At 38.8% G+C, this 22556-nt stretch overlaps 1 protein-coding gene across 1 annotated transcript in view; it reads left to right on the top strand.

The window, feature by feature from the left end:
* Rnf17 (ring finger protein 17) overlaps positions 1-22556 on the top strand; it is a 121495-nt gene that overhangs the window by 76359 nt on the left and 22580 nt on the right. Inside the window, exons 21-27 of the mRNA XM_021203685.1 lie at positions 841-1068; positions 2377-2527; positions 2671-2789; positions 4515-4605; positions 6321-6436; positions 12591-12877; positions 19711-19874. Of these exons, the coding sequence (XP_021059344.1) occupies positions 841-1068; positions 2377-2527; positions 2671-2789; positions 4515-4605; positions 6321-6436; positions 12591-12877; positions 19711-19874 (1156 nt within the window). The remainder of the gene's footprint in view (positions 1-840; positions 1069-2376; positions 2528-2670; positions 2790-4514; positions 4606-6320; positions 6437-12590; positions 12878-19710; positions 19875-22556) is intronic.

Here is a 22556-nt window from a genome sequence, read left to right on the forward strand (position 1 = left end):
TCAGTCAATGTGCAAGGGCCAGAGAGGATAGATGAAGTTTATCATCAGAGGCTTGGCGAGTGGAAAAAAAAAAAAAAAAAAAAAAAAAAAAAAAAAAAGAAAGAAAGAAAGAAAAGAAAAAGAAAATCAGGACTAGAACAGCAGTAAGGATAGTGGTAGAGTCTGCACTCCCAACTTAAGACGTTTTTTATTTTCCTAAATTTGAAGGTTTCCTTTAGCCAGGCTGAAGCATTATTGTTCCTAGCAAGGAGCAGCCAGTGGCCAAGGTGATCTCGGTAGATCTTATAGGGTTCTTACAGGGTCTCTTAGGGAACACCTGTAGCCTTCAAAAGAACTGACATTTGAGCATCTATTAGCATAAGCCAGAGAAATAATAACCTCCAGCAGAGGCCTGCAGTGATTCCTAGTTGTCTGAGGTTAGAATATAATCCCTTAAACATAAAATACTTAAGTTGTTTTGTTTAATGCCTTCTAGTGGGAATTGCATTCCTGTTGACATACTGTTAACTTTTTACTAATTGGTACTCTCCAGCCAAAGGTTGGCAAAGTCTGAATTGTCTTTGTGAGTACAGAGTATCAATAGGAAGAACTGAAGTTATGAATGAGGCTGGTAAGCTTATCTAATTTAAAGTAGAAAGTTTGGGTTTAGCTTTTCTTTTGTGTGCTTGCTTTGGTGTTGGTTAAGTAGCCTTTTAAAAGAAAAAAATCAACTTTAGTAATTGCTATTGATATCAAAGTTAGGGATCAGAAAATCATAGGTGAAATGTATTTGTCTCTAAAACTAAGCAAGTATTAATATTTTACTGACTATTCTATTTGCCAACTTCTGTTATTTTTCAGATATACCCTCAAAGATAATTCTAAAAAGCATATTGAAGTATGGGATCCTTCTCCTGAAGAAATTATTTCAAGTGAAATAAACAACTTAAGTCCTTTATCTGTAAAATCTCTACCTAATGAGGATTTCCAGTCATTGTATAACAAGGAGCTGCCTGTGAACATATGTAATGTAATATCTCCTGAGAAGATTTATGTTCAATGGTTATTAACAGAAAACTTACTCAATAGGTATATAGTAAGAGCAATTGCCTTGTGGTTTTATTCTTTGTATTCTTTGCTTCAAATAGCTAGATTCCACAGTGTTTAATTTTGAAAGCCATGAGAAAATTTCAACTAACTAGTCTATAAACTCTTTTTTAAAAGCATAACATTTCTTTTTTAGCTATTTTCACAGTACTAGAATTTATGCCACAAGTACTTACTAAGCACCTTACTCCTGTAAGCCTGGATTTAGTGTTGAGGATTGCAGTAACACATGATGAGAGATGATGAATAAATAAAACTTAATGTGGGGTGATGGTAAAAGAATAATAAACAAAAGTAAAGCATTTGAGGAGAATGGTTTTAAGATGGTCAAAGAAGACCTTACAGAGATGAAGGCTTTTAAGATGTGTCTTAAGCTGGGCACTCAGAAGTCAGATACAGGCCGATTTCTGTGACTTCAAAGGCAGCATGTTCTGCATAGTGAGTTCCAGGGTAATCATAGCTACATAGTGAGACACTGTCTCAGTGGCTGGCTGGCTGGATGGATGGATGAATGGATGGATGGATGGATGGATTGGGTAGATAGATAGATAGATAGATAGATAGATAGATAGATAGATAGATAGATAAACTTTGAGCTGTACAAAATGGCATATACCTGTGAAAATCTCATCTCCTAAACTGCTGTCAAATGTGTCCTGAATGAGGCAAAAAATCATCTGGATTGTACCTAAGGAACCTTTATCACAAGCAAAAGGAAGAATTAGTTCAAAGGTTTGGAAGTGCTTTATAGCTATGCCAGTGCCTGGCAAATACAGAAGTAGATGCTCACAGTCATCTATAGGATGGAACACAGGGCCCCCATGGAGGAGCTAGAGAAAGAACCCAAGGTACTGAAGGGGTCTGCAACCCTATAGATGGAACAATAATATGAACTAACCAGCACCCCCACAGCTCCTGTCTCTAGCTGCATATGTAGCAGAAGATGACCTAGTCAGCCATCATAGGGAAGAGAGGCCCCTAGGTCTTGCAAACTTTATATGCCCCAATACAGGGAAATACCAGGGCCAAGAAGTGGGAGTGGGTGGGTAAGGGAGCAGAGCAGGGGGAGGATATAGGGAACTTTCGGGTTAGCATTTGAAATGTAAATAAAGAAAATATCTAATAAAAAAAAAAGTTGGGGAAAAAAAGGAAGTGCTTTATACAAAATTCAAAGAATATTGCACTAAGATTCACCACAGTGAAATGACCAAAGGGTTTTGGTAGAAAATATATGGTTAGAGAATTATTTAAGAAGTTACTTTAAATTAAAACACTTTTGTGTCTCTATAGTTTAGAAGAGAAGATGGTAGCAGCATATGGTCACTCAGAATGGAAGCCTGTTAAGTGGGAGTGTGATATGCATTGTGCTGTTAAGGTCCCAGCTAAAAATCAGTGGCAAAGAGGCCAGATCATCAGAATTGTTACAGACAAACTGGTAGAGGTAAATATAGAGTTAAAATGCAATTGTCAAAGTACATTTTTCATTTGCCCCATGATTACTTAGTTCAATTCTTATTATGCTTTTCAATTTGAAAAAAAAAAAAAGTTGAAATTTTCTCTAAACTTAAATTACTGCTCTCATAGGTCTTGCTATATGATGTCGGTGTTGAACTAGTAGTGAATATTCACAGCTTAAGAGAACTTCAAGAAAATCTAAAGACAATTGGAAGATTATCTCTGGAATGTTCACTTGTTGATATAAGGTAGTTTTTGGCTAAGTAAATTAATTTTCCTCATTGTATATTATCATTTTAAATATTTTAGCATGGTTTCTTGTCAGTTTTAATTAATAAAATCTAAAACTTTCATAAAATCTTATTAAGGGTTTTTTGGGGGCAAGGGTTGTGTGTCGTTGAGACAAGGTCCATCCATGTAGTCCTGGAACTTCCTATGTAGACCAGGCTTGCCTTAGACTCTCAGAGATCCACCTGTTGTGTTCCATCATGCCTGAATTCATTAAGGATTTTAAGAAGAGGAAATAAATGTTTGATCCTATAAATTTAATAGCACTAAAGAAATAGAGGGAGACTAAATAGATTTCAGACTGTTGAGAATAAAGAGCTTTGAGGAAAACTAAAGGCAGATAGAAATACGTTTCATAGGTTTCCAATTATATAGAAAGCTAGAAGTGTAAATTAATAACAGTAATACCACATGGTATGAAAGACAGAAAGAAAATAGAATCTGAAAACTGAAAGGTCAACTGGATATGATGGCCATACCTATAATTCTAGCACTCAGGAGGCTGAAACGAGAGATCATAAGCTTAAAAATCAGCCTGAGCCAGATAGTGAGATGGGTCCAGAAAAAGGAGGAGGGGGAAACCGAGGAGAAGGAGGAGGAAGAGAAAGAGGAGAAAGAAAAGGAAGAAGAAGAAGAAGAAGAAGTAAGAAGGGGAAGAAAAACAGGAGGAAGAAGAGAAGGGAGGGTTGGAGTTAGTTCAGAGTAAGATTATTAGCCAAAAATAAGGGAGTTTGAAAAGATGGCAGTTCATACCCCCTCCCAAAAAAAAATGAGAAGAGATGAGAACTGTGGGCTACACCTGGAAAGCACAAAGCACATTGACTGTTGAGATGGCTCAGGGGGAAGAGGCACTTGGCCACTGTGCATAGTGAGTTTAGTCTCCTGGACCCACACACTGGGAAGAGAATCAATTCCCCAAGTTTTCCTTTGACCTCCACATTTGTATTATTTGCATGTGTATACACATGTACACAGAGTATAATTTTTAAAAGAGAGATAAAATAATTTTAATTTTGAAAAGAAAAATCCAAAGGATTCCAAGAGAGAGAGAGAGAGAGAGAGAGAGAGAGAGAGAGAGAGAGAGAAAGAGAGAAAGGTGTCTGACACCCAAGAAGAAGAATCAGTGTAAGTTTAGCAGACACCCTAAAGAAAAAGCCAGTAGCAGTACAGCAAAGCAAATACTAAAACTGCAATTCATAGACATACATGAGAGACTGTCAGCACTGTGTATTGAGAGTATATGGCTTATCCAGGAAAAGCAATCAGAATACTTAACTCCCAGAGATAACTCAGAGCCTAAGTCATCACTAGTGTGTTATAACAAAAATAATTAAGTGACATATATAAATATGTAAAGGAGATGGAAGCTATGGATTTTATATCCAGCCAAACTTCAGTGAAGCTATAGAACAGATGATACAGAGATAAAAGGTAATATATATTTATGCATAATGTATCATATATAACATAGAGATATGTGTGTGTATGTCTATCTTGGAGGAGCAAGTAGAAAGGGGTAAGGGCTATTAAAATAGGAAAGAAAATTATGAAAATAACCTAAGTCCGTGTTCACATTTGCTTTTCACTATAGAAGGTCCAAGCTTTGCGTGCGATTACATTATTTCTCAACAGTTCAATTCTCTGTGGTACTCGTTGTAATAAAAGAGTTATTACTTTTGCTTCAGGCCAACTGGTGGAAGTGACAAGTGGACAGCAACAGCTTGTGACTGTCTCTCATTGTACCTCACGGGAGCCATAGCAACCATAATCTTACAGGTGGGTAGCAGGCATGACACAAGCTAGAGTCATCTGAAAGGTGGTGGGAACCTCGATTGAGAAAAGGACATCGTTTTAATTAGGGATTCATAGGGGAGGGGCCAGCCCATTGTGGGTGGTGCCTTCCCTGCGCTGGTGGTCCTGAGCTCTAAATAAGAAAGCAGGCTGAACAAGCCATTTTGAGTAAGGCAGTAAGCATCACCCTCCATGTTTCTGCTCTGCTTGAGTTCCTGTCCTGAATTCCTTTGATAATGAACAGTGATATGAAAACATAAGCCAAAAGAACCCTTTTCTCCCCAAGTTGCATTGGTTGTGGTATTTTATCACAGCAGTAACCCTAAGATACAGGGTAAAACAGTTACAACAAATTTGTATTTATTATTTTATTGAAGTTTTCATCTATTCTAAGTTTATTTTCTTGTTAAGAAAATAACAGCAAAATATTTGGAATCTATTTCCAAAACTATGTTGGTCTTATGTCAAGGTATTATACTTGCATATGATACTTTGTGGCATGGTAACATATAGTAATAATCCTAGAACTATGAGATAGGAGGAAGATCAAGGGTTAAAGGCCTAGCAAGGCAGTTGGAAGGCAGAGAAATCTCTCTTAGATGGAGAACAGCCTGGCCTGCACAGCAAGTTACAGAGCAGCCAGGGCTACATAGTAAGACTCTGTCTTAGTTAAAAATAGAGATATAATAAATAAATAAGTAAATGATATATGTGTGCATGTGTGTCTGTATGTGTGTGTATATTAAGAGACATAAACAAATGTGGGAAGACTCATGTGTAAAGGTTAAAGTACAACTTAGAGTAGTTGGTTCTCCTTTTACCTTTGTGGGTTCTGGGTACTAAACTCAGGTCATCGGGTTTGTCAGCAAACAGCCTTACCTGTTCAGCCAGCTTGCTCACCCAGAAAAGCTAAAATGAGTAAATGAGTAAACAGATGTTCCACAGTATTCATGTGACTGAAGCAAAGTAGTTCTAAAATCGCATGCTTGAGTTGAAATTTTTATGTTAAAAAATAACATAAACTGAACTGTCTTACTAGTCTTTAGAAAACTAAGCTTCTCATAAAGTCGAAAGGAACTGATAAAATATGCATGTTTGTTGATGTGGATTTGGGAAGCTTGTCTTCCATGAGAAAGTGTTCTGCTTCCCTATTGGTTTTCCTTCACTGAGTTTCTTATGGAACTCACTTTCCATGTTACCCTTGTGATGGATGTTTTCTTCACTTTCATAACATTTCACATGAAGTGGAGTGTGTTTGGTAGTAGCTTCTTTTGTGTGCTGCAGAGCAGAGTGTAAAGCACATGCTTGGAACTTTTCAGTTGAAGGGAACAGAAGGCAGCTAGCTGCTGATGCTTCCCCTTACCTCCGTCAGGAAGGGGAAACCTTATTTGTTTCCTGTTTACTTGGTTGTGTTTTCGGATGTCACGTGAGAGTTTTATAACTTGTCTTGATCTTGGTCTATTTCACCATGATAGCAAGATCTTCCTAATTCATTCCCAAAGCACAAACCTGACAAGTGAAATGATTTAAAAAGATTACCATGTCCATCAGTACTGACTCTCTTCCATGATACTTACCTTCTATATTTAGATGTCAAAATAATGTTATCTGGGATTGTTTCTTGCATAGAAAATCTAGAAGAGATAATTTTGAAAAATACTACTTATAAGATTTCACTTTTCTCTCATGAATCTCTTCAGGAAAGCAACACAACGTGGCCATTACCTGTGAAAATTTTCTGCCGAGATGAAAAAGGAGAACGTGTTGATGTTTCTAAATATTTGATTAAAAAAGGTTTGGCTTTGAGAGAAAGAAGGTACAGACTTTGAAATAACTTACTGACATTAATTTCTGATGATGCTTCATAATTGCTTCCGTGGGTGTTTTCAAACCTGGGCTGCATTTTATTTGCTCTTAAAGACGGTTTATAGTTTAACTCCTAAAGAGCTGCCTCAGAAGTAGAGTGTTTGTGTTTATTCCTGTCAGTCAGCTCTTACATACTGAAAACTGGCTTAGCACATACGGGTTTTCAAGAATGTATGTGCACTTCTTTTTTTTTTTTTTTTTTTTTTAAAGATTTATTTATTTATTTAAGTACACTGTAGCTGTCTTCAGACACTCCAGAAGAGGGCGCCAGATCTCATTACGGATGGTTGTGAGCCACCATGTGGTTGCTGGGATTTGAACTAAGGACCTTCAGAAGAGCAGTCGGGTGCTCTTACCTGCTGAGCCATCTCACCAGCCCGTATGTGCACTTCTTAAGAGAGAACTATGGTATTGGGATCTTGGATAGCTAGCTTTATGAATTATTAACCCAGTGAGGATGACTTATAAGATGGAAGAAAGGCAGAGATGGGAGGAGTTCCTCCTAAAAGAGGGTGTATTCCCCTTCTTGTCCTTATATAGAGTTCTCCACATGTGACATGGCATCAGATTCATGATGGTGGAGACCCACAATTTTGGAAGATAATGTTGTGGAGCCAAGAAAAGAGCAGTTCTCAGTTGTCTCTGGTTCCAGATGGTCTGGGTAGATTTGCCTTTGCTGTTTAAGAAGTTGTTGTTAAGGAGCTTTTAGCAGGAAAAGTTGAAGAAGGGGAGGAAGAGAAAAAGGATGGGAGAGAGATCCCTGAGAGCCCTTGCTTTTAACAATTTTCCCCATGGAATGGGAGCCTTGGGCATAGCTCAAAGCCAGCTTCAGGGCGAGCATCAGTTGTTTGACATGACAGAGATAAAAAAGCACATTTGTTTTGTGAACAAACATTTTCAGCCTTTTGTTAGTATGAAAAAGGAAACAGGAATTATTTTATAAAGAAAAACAGAGGAGACTCAAGTGCTAGTCTCAGGATCAGAGGCTAGGGTCTGGGTTCATACATCAGGAGGGCATCTGTGTAAGGCTGTGTTGAAGAACTATCTGAATGAATTGAGTCAGTTGATAACTAGAGAGTAGCCTACAAATAGAACACAAAACAGCTACTTAAGGAATAACCACACGTATAAGTCTAGAGGACTATGAAAGGTTTTAAAACTAATTTAAAATAGAATTTGTTGATAAGAAGGAATGAGATAAATGAAAAAAATTAATGATAGTACTCTGAAAGGCTTATTTTATGATACTTAAGATAAGGTTATATGGAAAGGCGTTAATGGGTAATAAATTTATTATAGATGACCTCAAATTCATTTCCTTTTTTGGTGGTGGTGGTGGGATTTGTTGTGAGACAGTGTCTGGCTGCGTAGCCCTAGCTGGCCTGGAACTCACTATATAGGCCAGGTTAGCCTTTAACTCTCAAACATCAACCTGCCTCTGCCTTCTGAGTGCTAAGATTAAAAGCTTGCTCCACCAAAGTTAATTTCTTTCATTAATTTAATTTTGGGGTTTTTGTTACAAGAATATTAAGCCACAAATAGAGAAAAGTAATAGCCTGACTACTAAAAAGGCTAAAAATAGCCCAGAGATAGTTTTGTCTTGAATTTACACCATATTCTAACTCTGCAAACCGCATGGTTGAGGCTTTGATACCAAGTGTAGCTGGTGGACTTTCCAACAGAGACAGAGCTTCCTTTTGGTGCCTCAGCTTGTAAGGCTTTTGTTAGCCATGTGATCTGCCCTTATGTGTGGTGGCATGTTTCATGTCCCAAGTGCCTAGCAGCTTATTCCTAGGTCTGATGAAGATGAGGCTGAGGTGTGAGGAAGATAGATCTTCAGTAGAAAAAATTATTATCAAACCTCTTAAGAAAAGAGCAAGTCAGGGCAGGGGGGCATATAGGGGACTTTCGAGATTGCATTTGAAATGTAAATGAAGAAAATATCTAATAAAAAATTTAAAAAATTAAAAAAGAACAAGTCAGTATTTATAGAAAGAATCTTTTGTATGATGCTCAGACACAAAACCCCTGCACAAAAGGAGTTAAGGAGTTCTTGTGTAGAAAGTCTAAGAAACAGGATGCTAAGGCTGCTTTTACAAAAGTTCTAGCAGATTAATATCCAAGAGCTTATTATAAAGCCCTGAATACCACAAGAGAGAGAGACTTTTATATACTTTTGGCTCCTTTGCTTTCTGTGTGTGGCTCCATACATTCTGACTGGGTGTTTTCAACTGTTAGATAGTGATGGCTTGATGAGAAGGGAGAGGGAGAAAGGGCAACAGGATAGTTCATTCTGCACTTTCACAGGGATACTGGCCAACTCATGTGACCATTTCCTGTTTTTCTTTCTCTTAGGGCCTCCTCCTCCTCCTAAGACATTCCCAAGTAGTCATCTTGATTCAACAGTCATTTAATCCAGAGTTTGTCAGTGTTACCATGGAAAAAACAAAAAGCAATTAATAATTAAATATATGTTAAATTTTTCCTATTGGTTTCTTGTGTGAGTCAGGAAAGCTAATGATTTTTAACTCCTTTATGTTTTTAGCAATATTTTAGAAGTGTTTTTAAATTTTATTTTATCGTTTGATGTATATGAGTGTTTTGCCTGGCACCCACAGAGGCAGGAAGAGGGTATCCAGTCTTCTGGAACTGGAGTTACAGATGGTTGTGAGCTACCATGGGGTTCTAAGAATTGAACCTAGGGCCTCTTCAAGAGCAGCCAGTGCTCTTAACTGTTGAGCCATCTCTCCATCCCAAGATTGATTTAAAAACAAGCGAAAAGAGGACTTTGAATCTTGGGCTGGAGAGATGGCTCAGCAGTTAAGAGCACAGGCTGCTCTCGACGAGGAGGACCTGGGCTCGGTTCCCAGAACCCACATGGCATCTCAACAGTCATCTCCAACTCCAATTGCAGGAGATCAGATGCCCTCCTTGGCCTCTAAAAGCATAGATATACATGTAGGCAAAACATTCATACACATAAAATAAAGTATTTACAAAACAATATTAATGTCATAATCATAATAACATTAACAAATTAATTAACCAACAGATTAAAAAGAGTTATTTCCAAGTATCATTAGTAGCAAGAACTGGATGGGAGTTCATAAATAAATAAATTATTAATTGTTAAATAAATTTAGGGCATAAATTTCCTAGCTACCAAGAAAAACAGAAACATTTTATATGTTAATCCTGGAGTTGTTTATTTTGGAAAGGCTACACATGTTTTAGGTAAAGGCTGATGGACTTTCCCCTGGAGAAGCAGTGACTGCAGCTCTGGGGCCAGGCCTGCTGAAGACAAAGATTATCACATCCTCTTGAGGAGCAGCAGCAGTGGGTTTTAAAGAAGCTATCTGAGGCCCTGAATATTCAGTTCGCATCTTGGATTTTACCTGCAGAGGAGATACCAACAGAGACATAGACACAGATAAAATAGATTCAAGAACAACTCAGTATAGATACAAGTAGATATAGATACGAATGGATACATATATAGATACAGGTAAAGTGGGTGTTGTAGGTGCAGATTGCCTAAAAGCTGTACATTAAAGTTAGCTTGTGATAAAAGAAGAAATAGCATCCCTGGATGACATGGAGGAGGGGGAGAAAGAACACAAACACTAGCATCCACACAGCATTCCAGGAGAACATGTCTTTTAAAACTTTCCTCCAGGTAGAAGCCAATTTCAGGAGTGGGCTTGTCTTAATTAGAATTTCTATTGCTGAAATGAAACACATGACAAAAGCAAGTTGGGGAGGAAAGGGTTTATTCAGCTTATGCTTCCACATCACAGTTCATCATCAAAGGAAGTCAAGAAAATCATTCAAACAGGACAGGAACCTAGAGACAAAGCTGATGCAGAAGCCATGAAGGATGCTGCTTACTGGCTTGCTCTTCCTGGCTTGTTCAGCACTTTTTTATAGAACCCAGGACCACCCTTCTGGGGATAGCACCACCCACAAAAGGCATGCTCACATCAATTAGCTAATTAAGAAAATGCCTTACAGCTGGGTATTATGAAGGCATTTTCCTACTTAAGGTTTCCTCCTCTCAAATAACTTTAGCTTATGTCAAGATAAAACTAGCACAACTGACCTCTTGTCAGCTTGACACACAACCTTTCCTTCCTTATTCATCCCCAAGATCTTACATTAAAAACATAAATAACTGTAAAAATTAAATATGTTCTTACTCCAAGAGGGAAGAACCAGGATATAGTCATAATCATATCAACGCAAAACTAAACTCAAACTATTCAGTGTCAGGGATTCATTCACAATCTTCTGACTCCTTCAAAGGGCTTGGGTCACTTCTCTGGCTCCTCCCTCTGCAGCACACACAGCTTATCTTCTAGGCTCCAACTGGCTCCATTACATCACTGCATTTTTCATGGTGGCCATCCCATGGTACTGGTATCTCCAAAACTTCTGGGGTCTTCTACTGCAGTAGGGTTATACTTTCACCAGTAGCCTCTCCTGAGCTGCCTCCTTGGTGTCTAGCCTCAACTTCTCTGTATAACCCCTCTGATCCTGAGCCTTCAACTGCTCCCGAGGCTGCACCTTCACCAGTGACATCTGTGGTCTCTCTTAGTGTCAAGCCTCAGCTGATCTCCATGACCCCATCATGTCTTCAAAACCAGTATCACCTGGATGACTCTTACACTACCAAGTTCAGTTCCCAGTATAAGATATAACCTTGACCACCTCTGCAACACTTCGTTGTGTTCTCAGGAAAAACTTCCCAGAAGACTTTACCTCAAGGTTGCTGGACTCCTTTTAATCACTGATAATTTCTCAGCACCAGCATACTAGTATCAAGTATCCCAGCAAAGCAAAGGTTTCACTAGTAGTTCTGGTATCTTGTTAATCAGAACCACAGAATCTTAATTCAAACTAACAAATGGCCCCAAAAGAGCCATTAAACTTCCCTCTGAAATTTCCCAAGCCAGGCCTAAGTCTTCTGCATCGCCCTCAACAGTCTTATCTTCCAAGCTCCTATAGAGAGGCTCACCAAGTATTGAATACTCAATGACTTTTGCAAAAAGTTACAAATACAGTTACTAAGTCCTTTCACATTCCTCCCCAAAACAACATGATCAGGACTGTCACAGCAATGTCCCACAGTCCTGGTACCACCTTGTCTTATTAGGATTTCTATTGCTGTGATGAAACACTGTTTGCAAACAAGTAGGGGAGGAAAGGATTTATTCACCTTGTTTCACAACATAGTCCATCATGATGGAAGTCAGGACAGGAACTCAAGCAGGGTAGGAACCTGGAGGCAGGAGCTGAAGCAGAGGCCATGTGGGTGCTGCCTATGGCTTGCTTCCCATGGCTTGCTCAGCCTTTTTTCTTCTTCTTCTTCTTCTTCTTCTTCTTCTTCTTCTTCTTCTTCTTCTTCTTCTTCTTCTTCTTCTTCTTCTTTTTAGATATTTTCTTCATTTACATTTCAAATGCTATCCCCAATGCCCACTGTACTCTCCCCCACCCCAGGCCCTGATCCCCAACCCACCTACTCCCGCATCCTGGCCCTGGCATTCCCCTATACTAGGGCATATGATCTTTGCAAGACCAAGAGCCTCTCCTCAGCCTGCTTTCTTACAGAATCCAGGACCTCCTTCCCAGAGAGAGCACCACCACAATGGTCTGGACTCTCCCACACCAATAAATAATTAAAAAGATAACTTACAGCTGAGTATTATGGAGGCATTTTCTTAGTTGAGGTTCCATCCTTTCAGATGACTCTATCTTCTGTCAAAACTATCCAGCACATCGTCAGAGATATTGAAGCGGGTTGTTTATAGTTTCAGATTTCTTCTAGAGAGGTAGATACCAGAGCTGGCAGGGGAGGCATGGTCTGCACTCCAGAGAATAATCTGCTGCCTGCTCCAGAGAATGTGCTGTCTGCCATCTTAATCCACTAAGCCATTTTCCTCTTTTCCTTTCCTCTTGTAACTGTCTAGCATGGCAGACTCCAGTACATCCTGGACTAGAGCAAATGTTTTAGTGAAATGTTAACACATATTTGATTTTTTCATATTGTTTTCTATACAGTTTTATCTTTGCTCCCATTTAGATATGTTCTTTTTTGGGTGTTACAGAGTTAATAAATCAAGTAACGGCCATTCACCTGAGAAGTCTCTGGAAATACCCCTGGAGCAAGGAGATTCGGTAGTTACTAAGTGCTTTAAAATTAACGTTGATACTAACAAGAAACTTGCTGATATAGTCAATGAACAGAAAGTACCTGATTCTAAGGAAAAAAAATCAGAAAGCAGAAGCACCGGCTGCTATAGACCACCAGCTATTCCTAATACGAGTTCATTTGAGGCAATAGTGAGCTGCATTGGTGACGATGGAACTATATTTGTAGTGCCTAAATTATCAGGTAAGGTCTATGCTGTTATAAAGCTTTCTTTGGTGACCTGGGCTTAGCAGCTAAGGTTTTCTATGATAGACACACCAGGAAATCTTGGCAGGATTTAACCTCTCTGAACCTCATTTTCAGGGAATCATTAGAGGGACTAGATGATTTCACCCAGAACATGCAGAATGTTTTTAATAATCCTAGATAAGCTATTTAAGAAGGGTTTTGTTTTTAGTTATTTTAAATGATAAATTATTTCAATATACTGTTACCAGAGCTCCTCAGCCAGAGGCCTATCTGTGGGTCCAATGCCATTATGGAGAAATCAGGGCCTGAAGATAAGGCTAAGTGGTTGAAGAAGCCCCAAGTTCAGACCCCAGCGCCCAACGTGGGTGGCTCAAAACCTGTAACTACAGCTCCAGAATATTCAACATTGTTTTCTGACTTTCTTGGGTATCTGCAATTAGTGCACATAGACCTACATAGATATGCTTGTATACGTATAATTAAAAATAAAAATAAATATTAAGAAAGGAGCAAGGGAATAAGGTAGAAAGATGGCTATATAGTTAAGGACAATCAATTTTATATGATAGTCAGCAGGGTGGGATCTTCGTGCTGAGGCAGACTGTTCGAGGACTACATGCACTTTGCCCCCATCAGTTGACGATCAGGTGCAGAGAAGGGAAGTGGCAGCTTTCCTGACAGACAGAACCTGGAATTACAAGGCTTCTGGAATGCTGAGATTAGGTTTCTGTTTACCTGATAAGAATCCTGTTTACCCAGTAAGAATCTGCCTGGATTGGGCCAGGGCCCTCATGTTAGGACATTGGATACTGCCATTTTGAGGCCTGCTTTGTAACCACAAGAGGTTGAACTTAAAGATGAACTTCAAAGAGCATGTTAAGGGAAAGCTTCCACTCTACAGCTGTCACCGTGGACACAGGAATAGGGGTAGGGAGGGGGGAGGCAAGGGGAGAGTGTGTGTGTGTGTTTATGCATGAATGTACAAACTTCAGACCCCCATTTTAATAGACTTTTAAGAAATTAAGAACTCCTAAATTTTTACAGTAAGGCAATAAAGATTGGTCAGACCTTTGAAAAGATAATTAAATGCAAAATATATTTATATCAGAATAAAAGAAGTTAAGATCACCTGCTTTTATTCTAAACCTCTTATTTAGTTATTTTTTAATTATATGTATGTGTTGGGAGATTATATACATGTGAGTTTGGATGCCCATGAAAACATAGGGCATTAGATCTTTGGAGTTACAGGTGTTTGTCAGCCACCCCAAACAAGTGCAAGTCCTGTACAAGAATATGACATGATCTGAACCACTTAATCATTTCCCCAGAACCATGAACCTATTTGTTTCATTTATTCATTCATTCGTCCATTCATTTTATGTTAATTGGGTGGGGTGACTGTGAAAGCCAGAGGGGTTGGGTGTTGACATAGGTAGTTGAAACTTGAGCTCTAGACCTCTGGAAGGGCAGTGAGCACTTTAAACACTAAGCCATCTTTTCAAAACCTTTTCTGTAAATCAATTTGGTTTGGTTTGGTCTTCCACTCAGTCTTGAATTCCAAAATTAACGTTTCAAATAATTGGATCCGAGAATTAACACTTGAATATCTACATTTCAGTTAAAACTGATTGAGATAAAAATCTTGAATCACCAAGTTTATTTTGAAAGGAAGGAAAAAAAAAAACAAAAAACAAAACAGGCAACTATTCCAAGAAGTCCAAAAGCCATCCTTAAAATGTTCATACATTTTAAATTAGGCATACCAAGAATAATTTTAGTATCCAGTGATTCTTTTAAATAGAAAAAGTTGAACATATATTTAGAAATTATGTTTAGGAATCTTAGAAGGAGACTAAGTTTTTAATCTCATTCTCTTTTGACATGTAATTCCTGTGAGATTGCTTCATCTCATGTGACCAGACACCTCAAGACTCCAGTTAAGACTCAAGTTACCTGGGGAGCCAAAGGGAGCATTTTTCTCTATAGAGTCTAAGGGACCCCCAATGTAGGTAAATCTAATTGCTACAATCATTACATTTTCAGCCTTATTAGGTCAATTATCAGAGATCCACATTAAAACACAAATGACACAAACACTTTACATTAATTCAGAAGCATTCTTAAAGAGAGTGTGTGTGTTGCTGTGTTAGTTTTGTTTTGTTTTGTTCAATACAGGATTTCACTATGTAGCCTTGGCTGGCCTGGAACTTGTTTTGTAGCTAAGGGTATCCCCAAATTCATAGAGATCTAACAACTTTTTCTTCTAAGTGCTGAGATTAAAGGCATGTGTCACTTAAAATTTCTAAAGCAATTAGTTAAACTCTCTTGAGCCAACAAAATACCATAGACTTAGGATTCCCCATATTAACATAAATTACAAATATGTTTGTTTTGTTTTTCAAGACAGGATTTCTCTGTGTAGCCCTAGCTGTCCTGGAACTCACTCTGTAGACCAGGCTGGCCTCAGACTCACAGAAGTCCACCTGCCTCTGTCTCCTGAGTACTGGAATTAAAGGCGTGCACCACTGTACCCAGCTAGAGCTCTCAAAGTTTTAATCAAATTCAGATATAAGCAAGACAGGTATCCCAAGAATCTTCATCTTGATTCCACTGCACAGTAAAGGCTACACCAATGACCATTCAAGCCTCTGACAGTGAAGATATTTTATACCAGCTTGTACTGCAAACTGACCAAGAAAAAGCCAATTGATTCAGATATGGAGATAAAAATTAAGCCAAAGTCTAAAGGTACATGCCAAATAAGGCAACACTGAAAGCAAAGTGAGTGCTCTGCCAAACAAAATCTGACTTGTGCTGTTACATAACCAGCCTTTCAGCACACAGCTGAAGGCATGGAAGGGTGTTCAGGCTTAGAGCCCTTGGGATTGCAAAGAGCACTGTCACTGTAACTGGAGCTTTAGGCCAGGCTCAGATACTCTTGCAGATGAAACTTGAATCATAGAGTTGATATTATAAAGGATTTACTAATAAACTTGCATACTTCTATGCAATGTCACACAATGTAGAAATTAGCTAAGGGAGTGCTGCCTCCAAAATATGTCAAAGTTAAGTAGTGTGCTAACCAGACCTGTTAGAGACAGGCAGAATTTAGGATGGCAGGATGTAAATGTTTATTCACCAGGACTGACTAGCAGTTAATCTTGATTCTCATGCCAAAGGCGACAGCCCTGACTTACAACCAGCTGTTAGACCCGTTTCTCTATCGGAGAACATGTCTCTAAATAGGCAAAGGAGTAGTGCAGGGTGACAACCATCTTTAAGTCTTGACCTGCCATAAAGTCCCTGGTTTCCTTCTTAAGAAAAGCATAATTTCCCAGGTGGGCAAGATAACAGCTATTTTTAAGGGGATGGCACTGGGTGTTTAAAAATAGTTTTGCAATAGTATTTTTGCAAGGTAAATCCTCCAGCTTGCCTAAATGGCAAGATTTGCAGCCTCCTGTTTCTGTTTAAATTGTTCAAAGTAATAGCCTAGGATCTAAACCTGAAAGAGATTTAAGGATAATACCATATGTGGAATGATAAGTCCAAGGTGTACATAAATTAATAAAAGTTTTTATTCATGGCCAGCTCCCCTTTGGGCACTTGCCAGAGCCAGATGTTATAGTATCTCATTTTCCAGAGTGTGAAATAAATTATCACCCATAAAAACATGGGTGCATATTTCAGCTATAGTACCAGTTCTAAAGAGTCAAGGTTGGACTAGAGATTGAGCTTGCTGTTAAGAGTGTTTGCTTAATTTAGAAAAGCCCTGAGTTTGGATTCCCAGCACTCTGAAAAATCCTTTCTACTCTAGAGATCAAAAACATGTTCTACGGATGATTTTATAGAAGACATGTACAATTCTTTTTGTTGTTTTATTTATTTTTTGCCTGTTTTTATATGTCATTAGGGCAAGCAGGGGCCTCTTTCTTTTTCTTTTTTCTTTTTAATGTTTTGAGACAGCATTGCACTATGTGGCCCAGGCTAACTAACCTTCCCCCCCCCCCGGGGCTGCTTCTCACTAGTAGGATTATAGGAATGTACTACCCAACCTGGCCTTATAGTTTTATATGTCACATAAGTCCTAAAGAACCCCATAACTGAGTTTTAGAAAGCTGTAAAAAAGACATTTGCCTTCACTTTTGTAAAGGCTCAGCCCATTTGCCTAGTGTGCTTTACCTGCCCCACTGCTAGGTAAGGCTGCCTTTACCAGAAATCTTAGCTCCACTCTCAACAGTACGGTTACATGCACAAGATGTCCAGAGACCACACCAGCAGGAACACAGCCATGGATGGAGGAAATGCTCACATGACCCCATCCCAAGATGGATAGCCATATACACCCACATAACTGTATAACCGAGGTCATGAGTTGGGGGCACAGACTAGGGACACGGGAAGAGTTGGATCTGAGAGAGAAGTGGAAAGAAAAAAAGCATAAAACCCTCAAATTTTAAAAAATATTCCATAGATGGATGGATTTTTCTAAACTTTATTCTCTGTATATATTCCCCTTAATCTTAATATAGCCTCTTCCCTCTTTAATATACATTGTGTAGCGTGCACATAAATTACTTGTTCTATGTCCCATCTGTTAGCGCAAAACACAGCTCTTGCTCCAATGAATATGAAAAAAAAAAGTTATTCTGAGCAGTCTATGAGTGACTGTGGCTCAGAAACGTGGATTCAAGTCTCCCTGAATTGTATGTTCCAGTGTGGAAGTAGTTGTATTTTTTTTTTTAACAATCACAGAACAACAAAAAAAAGTCATATACCAGTGCATTTGGATGCTCTCTATGAAAAACGAAAATGAAAGTTTGAATTTATTAAAATAAGAAGTCACAGCAAACACCTGAAAGTTGAGGGGCCTTTGAGAAGATTTGGAACCTTCTTCAGGCTACCTGGATTTGCATGCACATGAAGTGTGTGCTTTCTGAAGCGATCTCTAATTCACTCATGTAACTACCACCCACAGGCTTGAACTCAGCAACTCCCTTGGGGACACCGGATGATGAGGTTTAGTAACAAGGAATATACTGGCATTTTCCCCCCATATGATAAGCACCTGAATGAAGTTTTTTAAGTTTGAGAAACAGAAAACCTGTGAAACCTACTTCAGACCTAGGATAACAACAGCTAATCTAGAAACTTTATTTGACATATTTAATTGTTACTAAAACTGTTTAGGTGTCATGAACTGGTATCCCATCCAGTTCTCTTGGGTACAGATAATGTGGATGGATGCTTTCATACCCAACTTACAGAGAAGAAACTCAGGCTTATACACCTACTTAGTGAAATTAAAGAAGCAGGACTGAGGTGATACCAGTTCCAGAGCTTGCCTTCATTGGAATCAGTTATGGGAACATATAGATACTGTGGAAATAATGGGGCAATTTGTAGTAAAAGAAAAACTAAAGATGGGGCTCAGGAGATAGTTCAGTCAGGAAAGTGCTTGCCAAACAGTGTATGAGCTTCAGTTCCACCTCCAGAACCCACTTAAAAATCTAAATGTGAGGTTGAGAAGGCTCAGTGGGTAAAGTGCTTGCTGAACAAAGATGAGGTCCTGAGCTCAGATCTCTAGACTCATATAAAACCTGGGTGTAGAAGTGCATGTCTGTAACCCCCAAAGCTGGTGCACAGATAGGTAGGTTCTAGGGATTTACTAGCCAGCCCTGTCTAGTTAGCTAAAACAATGAATTCCAGCTTCAGTAAGAGACCCTGTCTCTGAAAAATGAGGTGAAGAAGCAACTGAGGGAATCTGGACATCAGTGTCATGCTCCACGAGCACTCACATGGACAAGTAGTCTACATTCTACCGCTGCATTCAGCATGCATGCACTCTCTCACACACACACACACACACTATTAGAAAATACATTTATTTTAGAAAGTAGGCATGGTGACACAAGAAAATGGTGACATGTAGATCTTTGGGGCTTGCTGATGAGCCAGCCTAATCTGTCACTAGTTCCTCAATAGTGGGAGACCCAGTCTCAGTAAGGAAAAGGTAGACCTGGCTGGAGAGACGGCTCAGTGGTTAAGGGCCCTCTTTGCTCTTTCAGGGGTCCTGAGTTCAATTCCCAGCAATCGTGTGGTGACTCACAGCCATCTGTAATGGGATCTGATGCCCTCTTCTGGTGTGTCTGAAGACAGCGACAGTATACTCACATACATAAAATAATAATTAAAAAAGAAGAAAAAGACCAATGTCGAGGAATGACATTTGTGGTTGTCTCCTGGCCTCTCCATGTACCTTCACACATGTATACACACCAAGAAAAGTTAGAGTTTTAACATATCTTCAGTATTATCTCTCCCTAAGCCTAGACCTAATATGTGACTTGTGCTAAACTTGTGCTGTCAAAATGATACCTTAAACCCTTAGTTCTTTCATGTTAGGCTATCTGGTATGTACTTAATTAAAAAGAGTTCTTTTAATTGTATATTTGGATAACAAAAATAAAGTATTCAAATGCTGTTAGTAAAAATATAATTGTTTTGGTTATTTGTGAAAAGATTTCTCTGTGTCACCTACATCTTCCTAGAACTTGCTCTGTAGACCAGGCTGGCCTCGTACTCAGAAATCCACCTGCCTCTGCCACCCAAATGCTGAGATTAAAACTGTATGCTGCCACCACCTGACTATTACTAAAACTTTTTAAAACATGTAATAAGTGCTGTCTGAATTAAATGTTTATAAAAATTCTGTTGGAAACTTGATCTTAATTCTTTGTATTACCTAACTTAGGAAGCTATTAGATTGTTGGTAAATCATAAATAATATTTTCCTAAATGTATTATATTTTCAATAAATTCTACAGAGTTTGAGCTCATAAAAATGACGGATGAAATTCAGAGTAACTTAAAGTGCCTTGGTCTTTTGGAGCCGTATTCCTGGAAAAAGGGAGAACCTTGTGCAGTGAGAGGATCCGATACTTTGTGGTACCGCGGCAAAGTTATGGAAGTTGTGGGAGGCACCATCAGGGTGAGTCTGACTAATCGCTAGAGGGTGCATGGTCGGAAATTAGATTAAAACACCTTTTGGTGAATTTAGGAAGATGAATACATTACACTGTTATTTGTAACAAGAATTTTTATTTATTTTGTTGTTGTTGTTGCTCTTGCTATTTTTGTTTTGTTTTGGGGTTTTGGTTTTGAGACATGGTCTTACTATGTAGGCCATCCATGCTATTTTGTATCCTCCCACCTGAGCCTCCCAAGTGCCAGGATTATAGACCTGCACCACTACCTAGCCTTTGTTTTCAAATAGATTGGAAAGTGAATAGTGAAGAAATCACTGCAGGTGGGATGTGACCTAATGGACATACCACTTAATTGTAACTGGTAGCCCTATGTGAATACATGTTAGTAAGTAAAACAACTTATGTATTAGCTTGTTTGCAAATTTGTTTAAGACCTACCTTTTCAAGTTATGAATTAATTTACCTTACAGAACAGTGAGATAGTACCTACATTTCTTTCAGACTCTTTAAAATTAGCTTCATGTATAAAAAATGAAAATATAAAACATAGGTATAAATATATCAATTTATTAAGTAAAGTGATGAAATATTAAAGAACAACATTTTTTTCATTTTTACTTGGACAGAAATTTACCTTATTTGATGATAGTACATAATAATTATTATATAGTTCAAGTTTCAGCTGCTTTTACATGTATGGATTTTGTAGAATTACTATGCTTTCCAAGTGAGACACCACTCCAAGAACTTAGTGATTAGTAAGGGAAGAACTCTTTAATAGTAGTGCACAACTGGTTCTGGCTAATGCACAAAAAGGAGCCAGCCCTGAACAGAAAGTTTCAGCAGCTTATGTACACCTTAGCATTCTCAATATGCTAGTGTTCTTAAGTCTCGTTCAGGTCCCAGCTCCCAAGTTACTCTTGAAACAATTTAAACACAGTCAGGAGACTGAAAGTCTGGTCACTTGGGCAAATACAAGATTTACACAGCAAAGATATGTCAGAAGTGTTTCTGAGTATATACACCAGTGTTGTTCTTTTCAAGTAGTTGTTGTCCAGGGTCATCTTGCCCACCTTGCAGAATTATACTTTTCCTAATAGAGCACAGGGGACTTAGTGGTAGAGCAGGACTTAGTGTTGACTTTGACCCTGTACTGACCCTTTGAGCTGGCCTGCAAAGGCATGTTCTTTGATATTGGGCTGGGCCTAGTGGACAGCTGCAAATCAGGGTTATCTCTTTTTTAGGGAATGGAGCCTAATTGGAGGGTAATGTTGGTAAACAAACATTAGCAGAAACGAGCCCTAAACTTCAATTGTGGTACAGAATTTTCTTTCCCAGAGTTTCTAACAAGCCTGGCTAGTACACAATTTATCTTCCAATCATATTGGAGGCAGCACTTCTTTAGCTAAAATTCAACTTTGTATAACTGGATATTTTTTCCACAGTTTACTTTACAGTATCAGTTTCGCTACAAGCATCATGAACACATTACCACACTGAAAAAAACTTGGACATACATTATTTTCTTGAGCTACATGGAGAGATCCTGTTTCAAAAACAAGCAACAAGAAACCTTATTACTACTCCTTATTTTAAGATAGTTTAACAAATTATCAAAAGTAAAGCGTTTCAAAAGAAAGCTAGCTGAGGAATCGAATACTCAAGTGTTTTGGTTTTGTTTTTAAACTTTTATTTTAAATTATACACATGTGTTGGTGTGTAGATATGTGCAAATGAGTGCACGTGTTTGCAGAGGCCAGATACTTAGGAGCTGGAATTACAGGTGGCAACTGTGAGCTGCTTGATGAGGTTGCTAGGAATCTTAACTCGGATCTTCTGCAAGAGCTGCACATGCTCTTAACTCCTGAGCTGTCTCTTCACTCCTGATTTAGTGTATTATTTGTGTGTATTTGTGGGGTCTCATGTGTGCCACTGCATACATGTAGAAGTAAGAGGGAAGCTTTGTGGAGTCAGGTCTCTCCTTCCACTTTGCATGGTTTCAGGGATTGAACTCAGATTGCCAGGTTTGCTCAGTGAGCGCTTTTACCTGTCAAGTCATCTTAACAGCCTCTTAGTACCCAAGTTTTAAAAATAATAATGAAAATGTTTGACTTACCTATATGAGCACTTCTCTTAACAATGACGTTTCATTCTCTATGAGATGAGAGAATTTATATTTTCCTTCTTGTTAAAAAAAAAAAACCAATCTTAATTTAGTTATCTTCCAGAATACAGGTGTGGGATCTTCATTTCCCCCTTTATAAGGCATGGTCTCAGCATACAGGTCTGGCTGCTCTGGAACTAAGTGTGTAGACCATGCTGGCTTCTAACTCATAGAGATCTCCCTTCCTCTCTGTTCCTGAGTGCTAGGATGTCCTGCCATTGAGTGCAACCTTTTAGCTTGTTTTGTCTTTTGTAGATTATGTAGCATGGGCAGGCCTTGAGGTCCAAACCCTCCTGCCTCAGCCTCCTAAGAGCTAAGATTATAGACACAAGCTCTTGCCTTTCTGTGCTGCCGCAGACGGACTTTTCTGGGGTCCCTGTTCTGCGGGGAACGGGTCTCTGGTTGCAGGTGAGCGAGGATTCGGCGAATGAGGGGTGACAAACAGACANGGACACAAGAGAGTGTGGTATCTGAATGCAAATTGTCAAATTGAGCATCAGACTATTTATACAGAAGAAAA

The sequence above is a fragment of the Mus pahari genome, chromosome 8 (genome assembly GCF_900095145.1).
Source record: "Mus pahari chromosome 8, PAHARI_EIJ_v1.1, whole genome shotgun sequence".
Classification (NCBI taxonomy): Eukaryota; Metazoa; Chordata; class Mammalia; order Rodentia; family Muridae; genus Mus; species Mus pahari.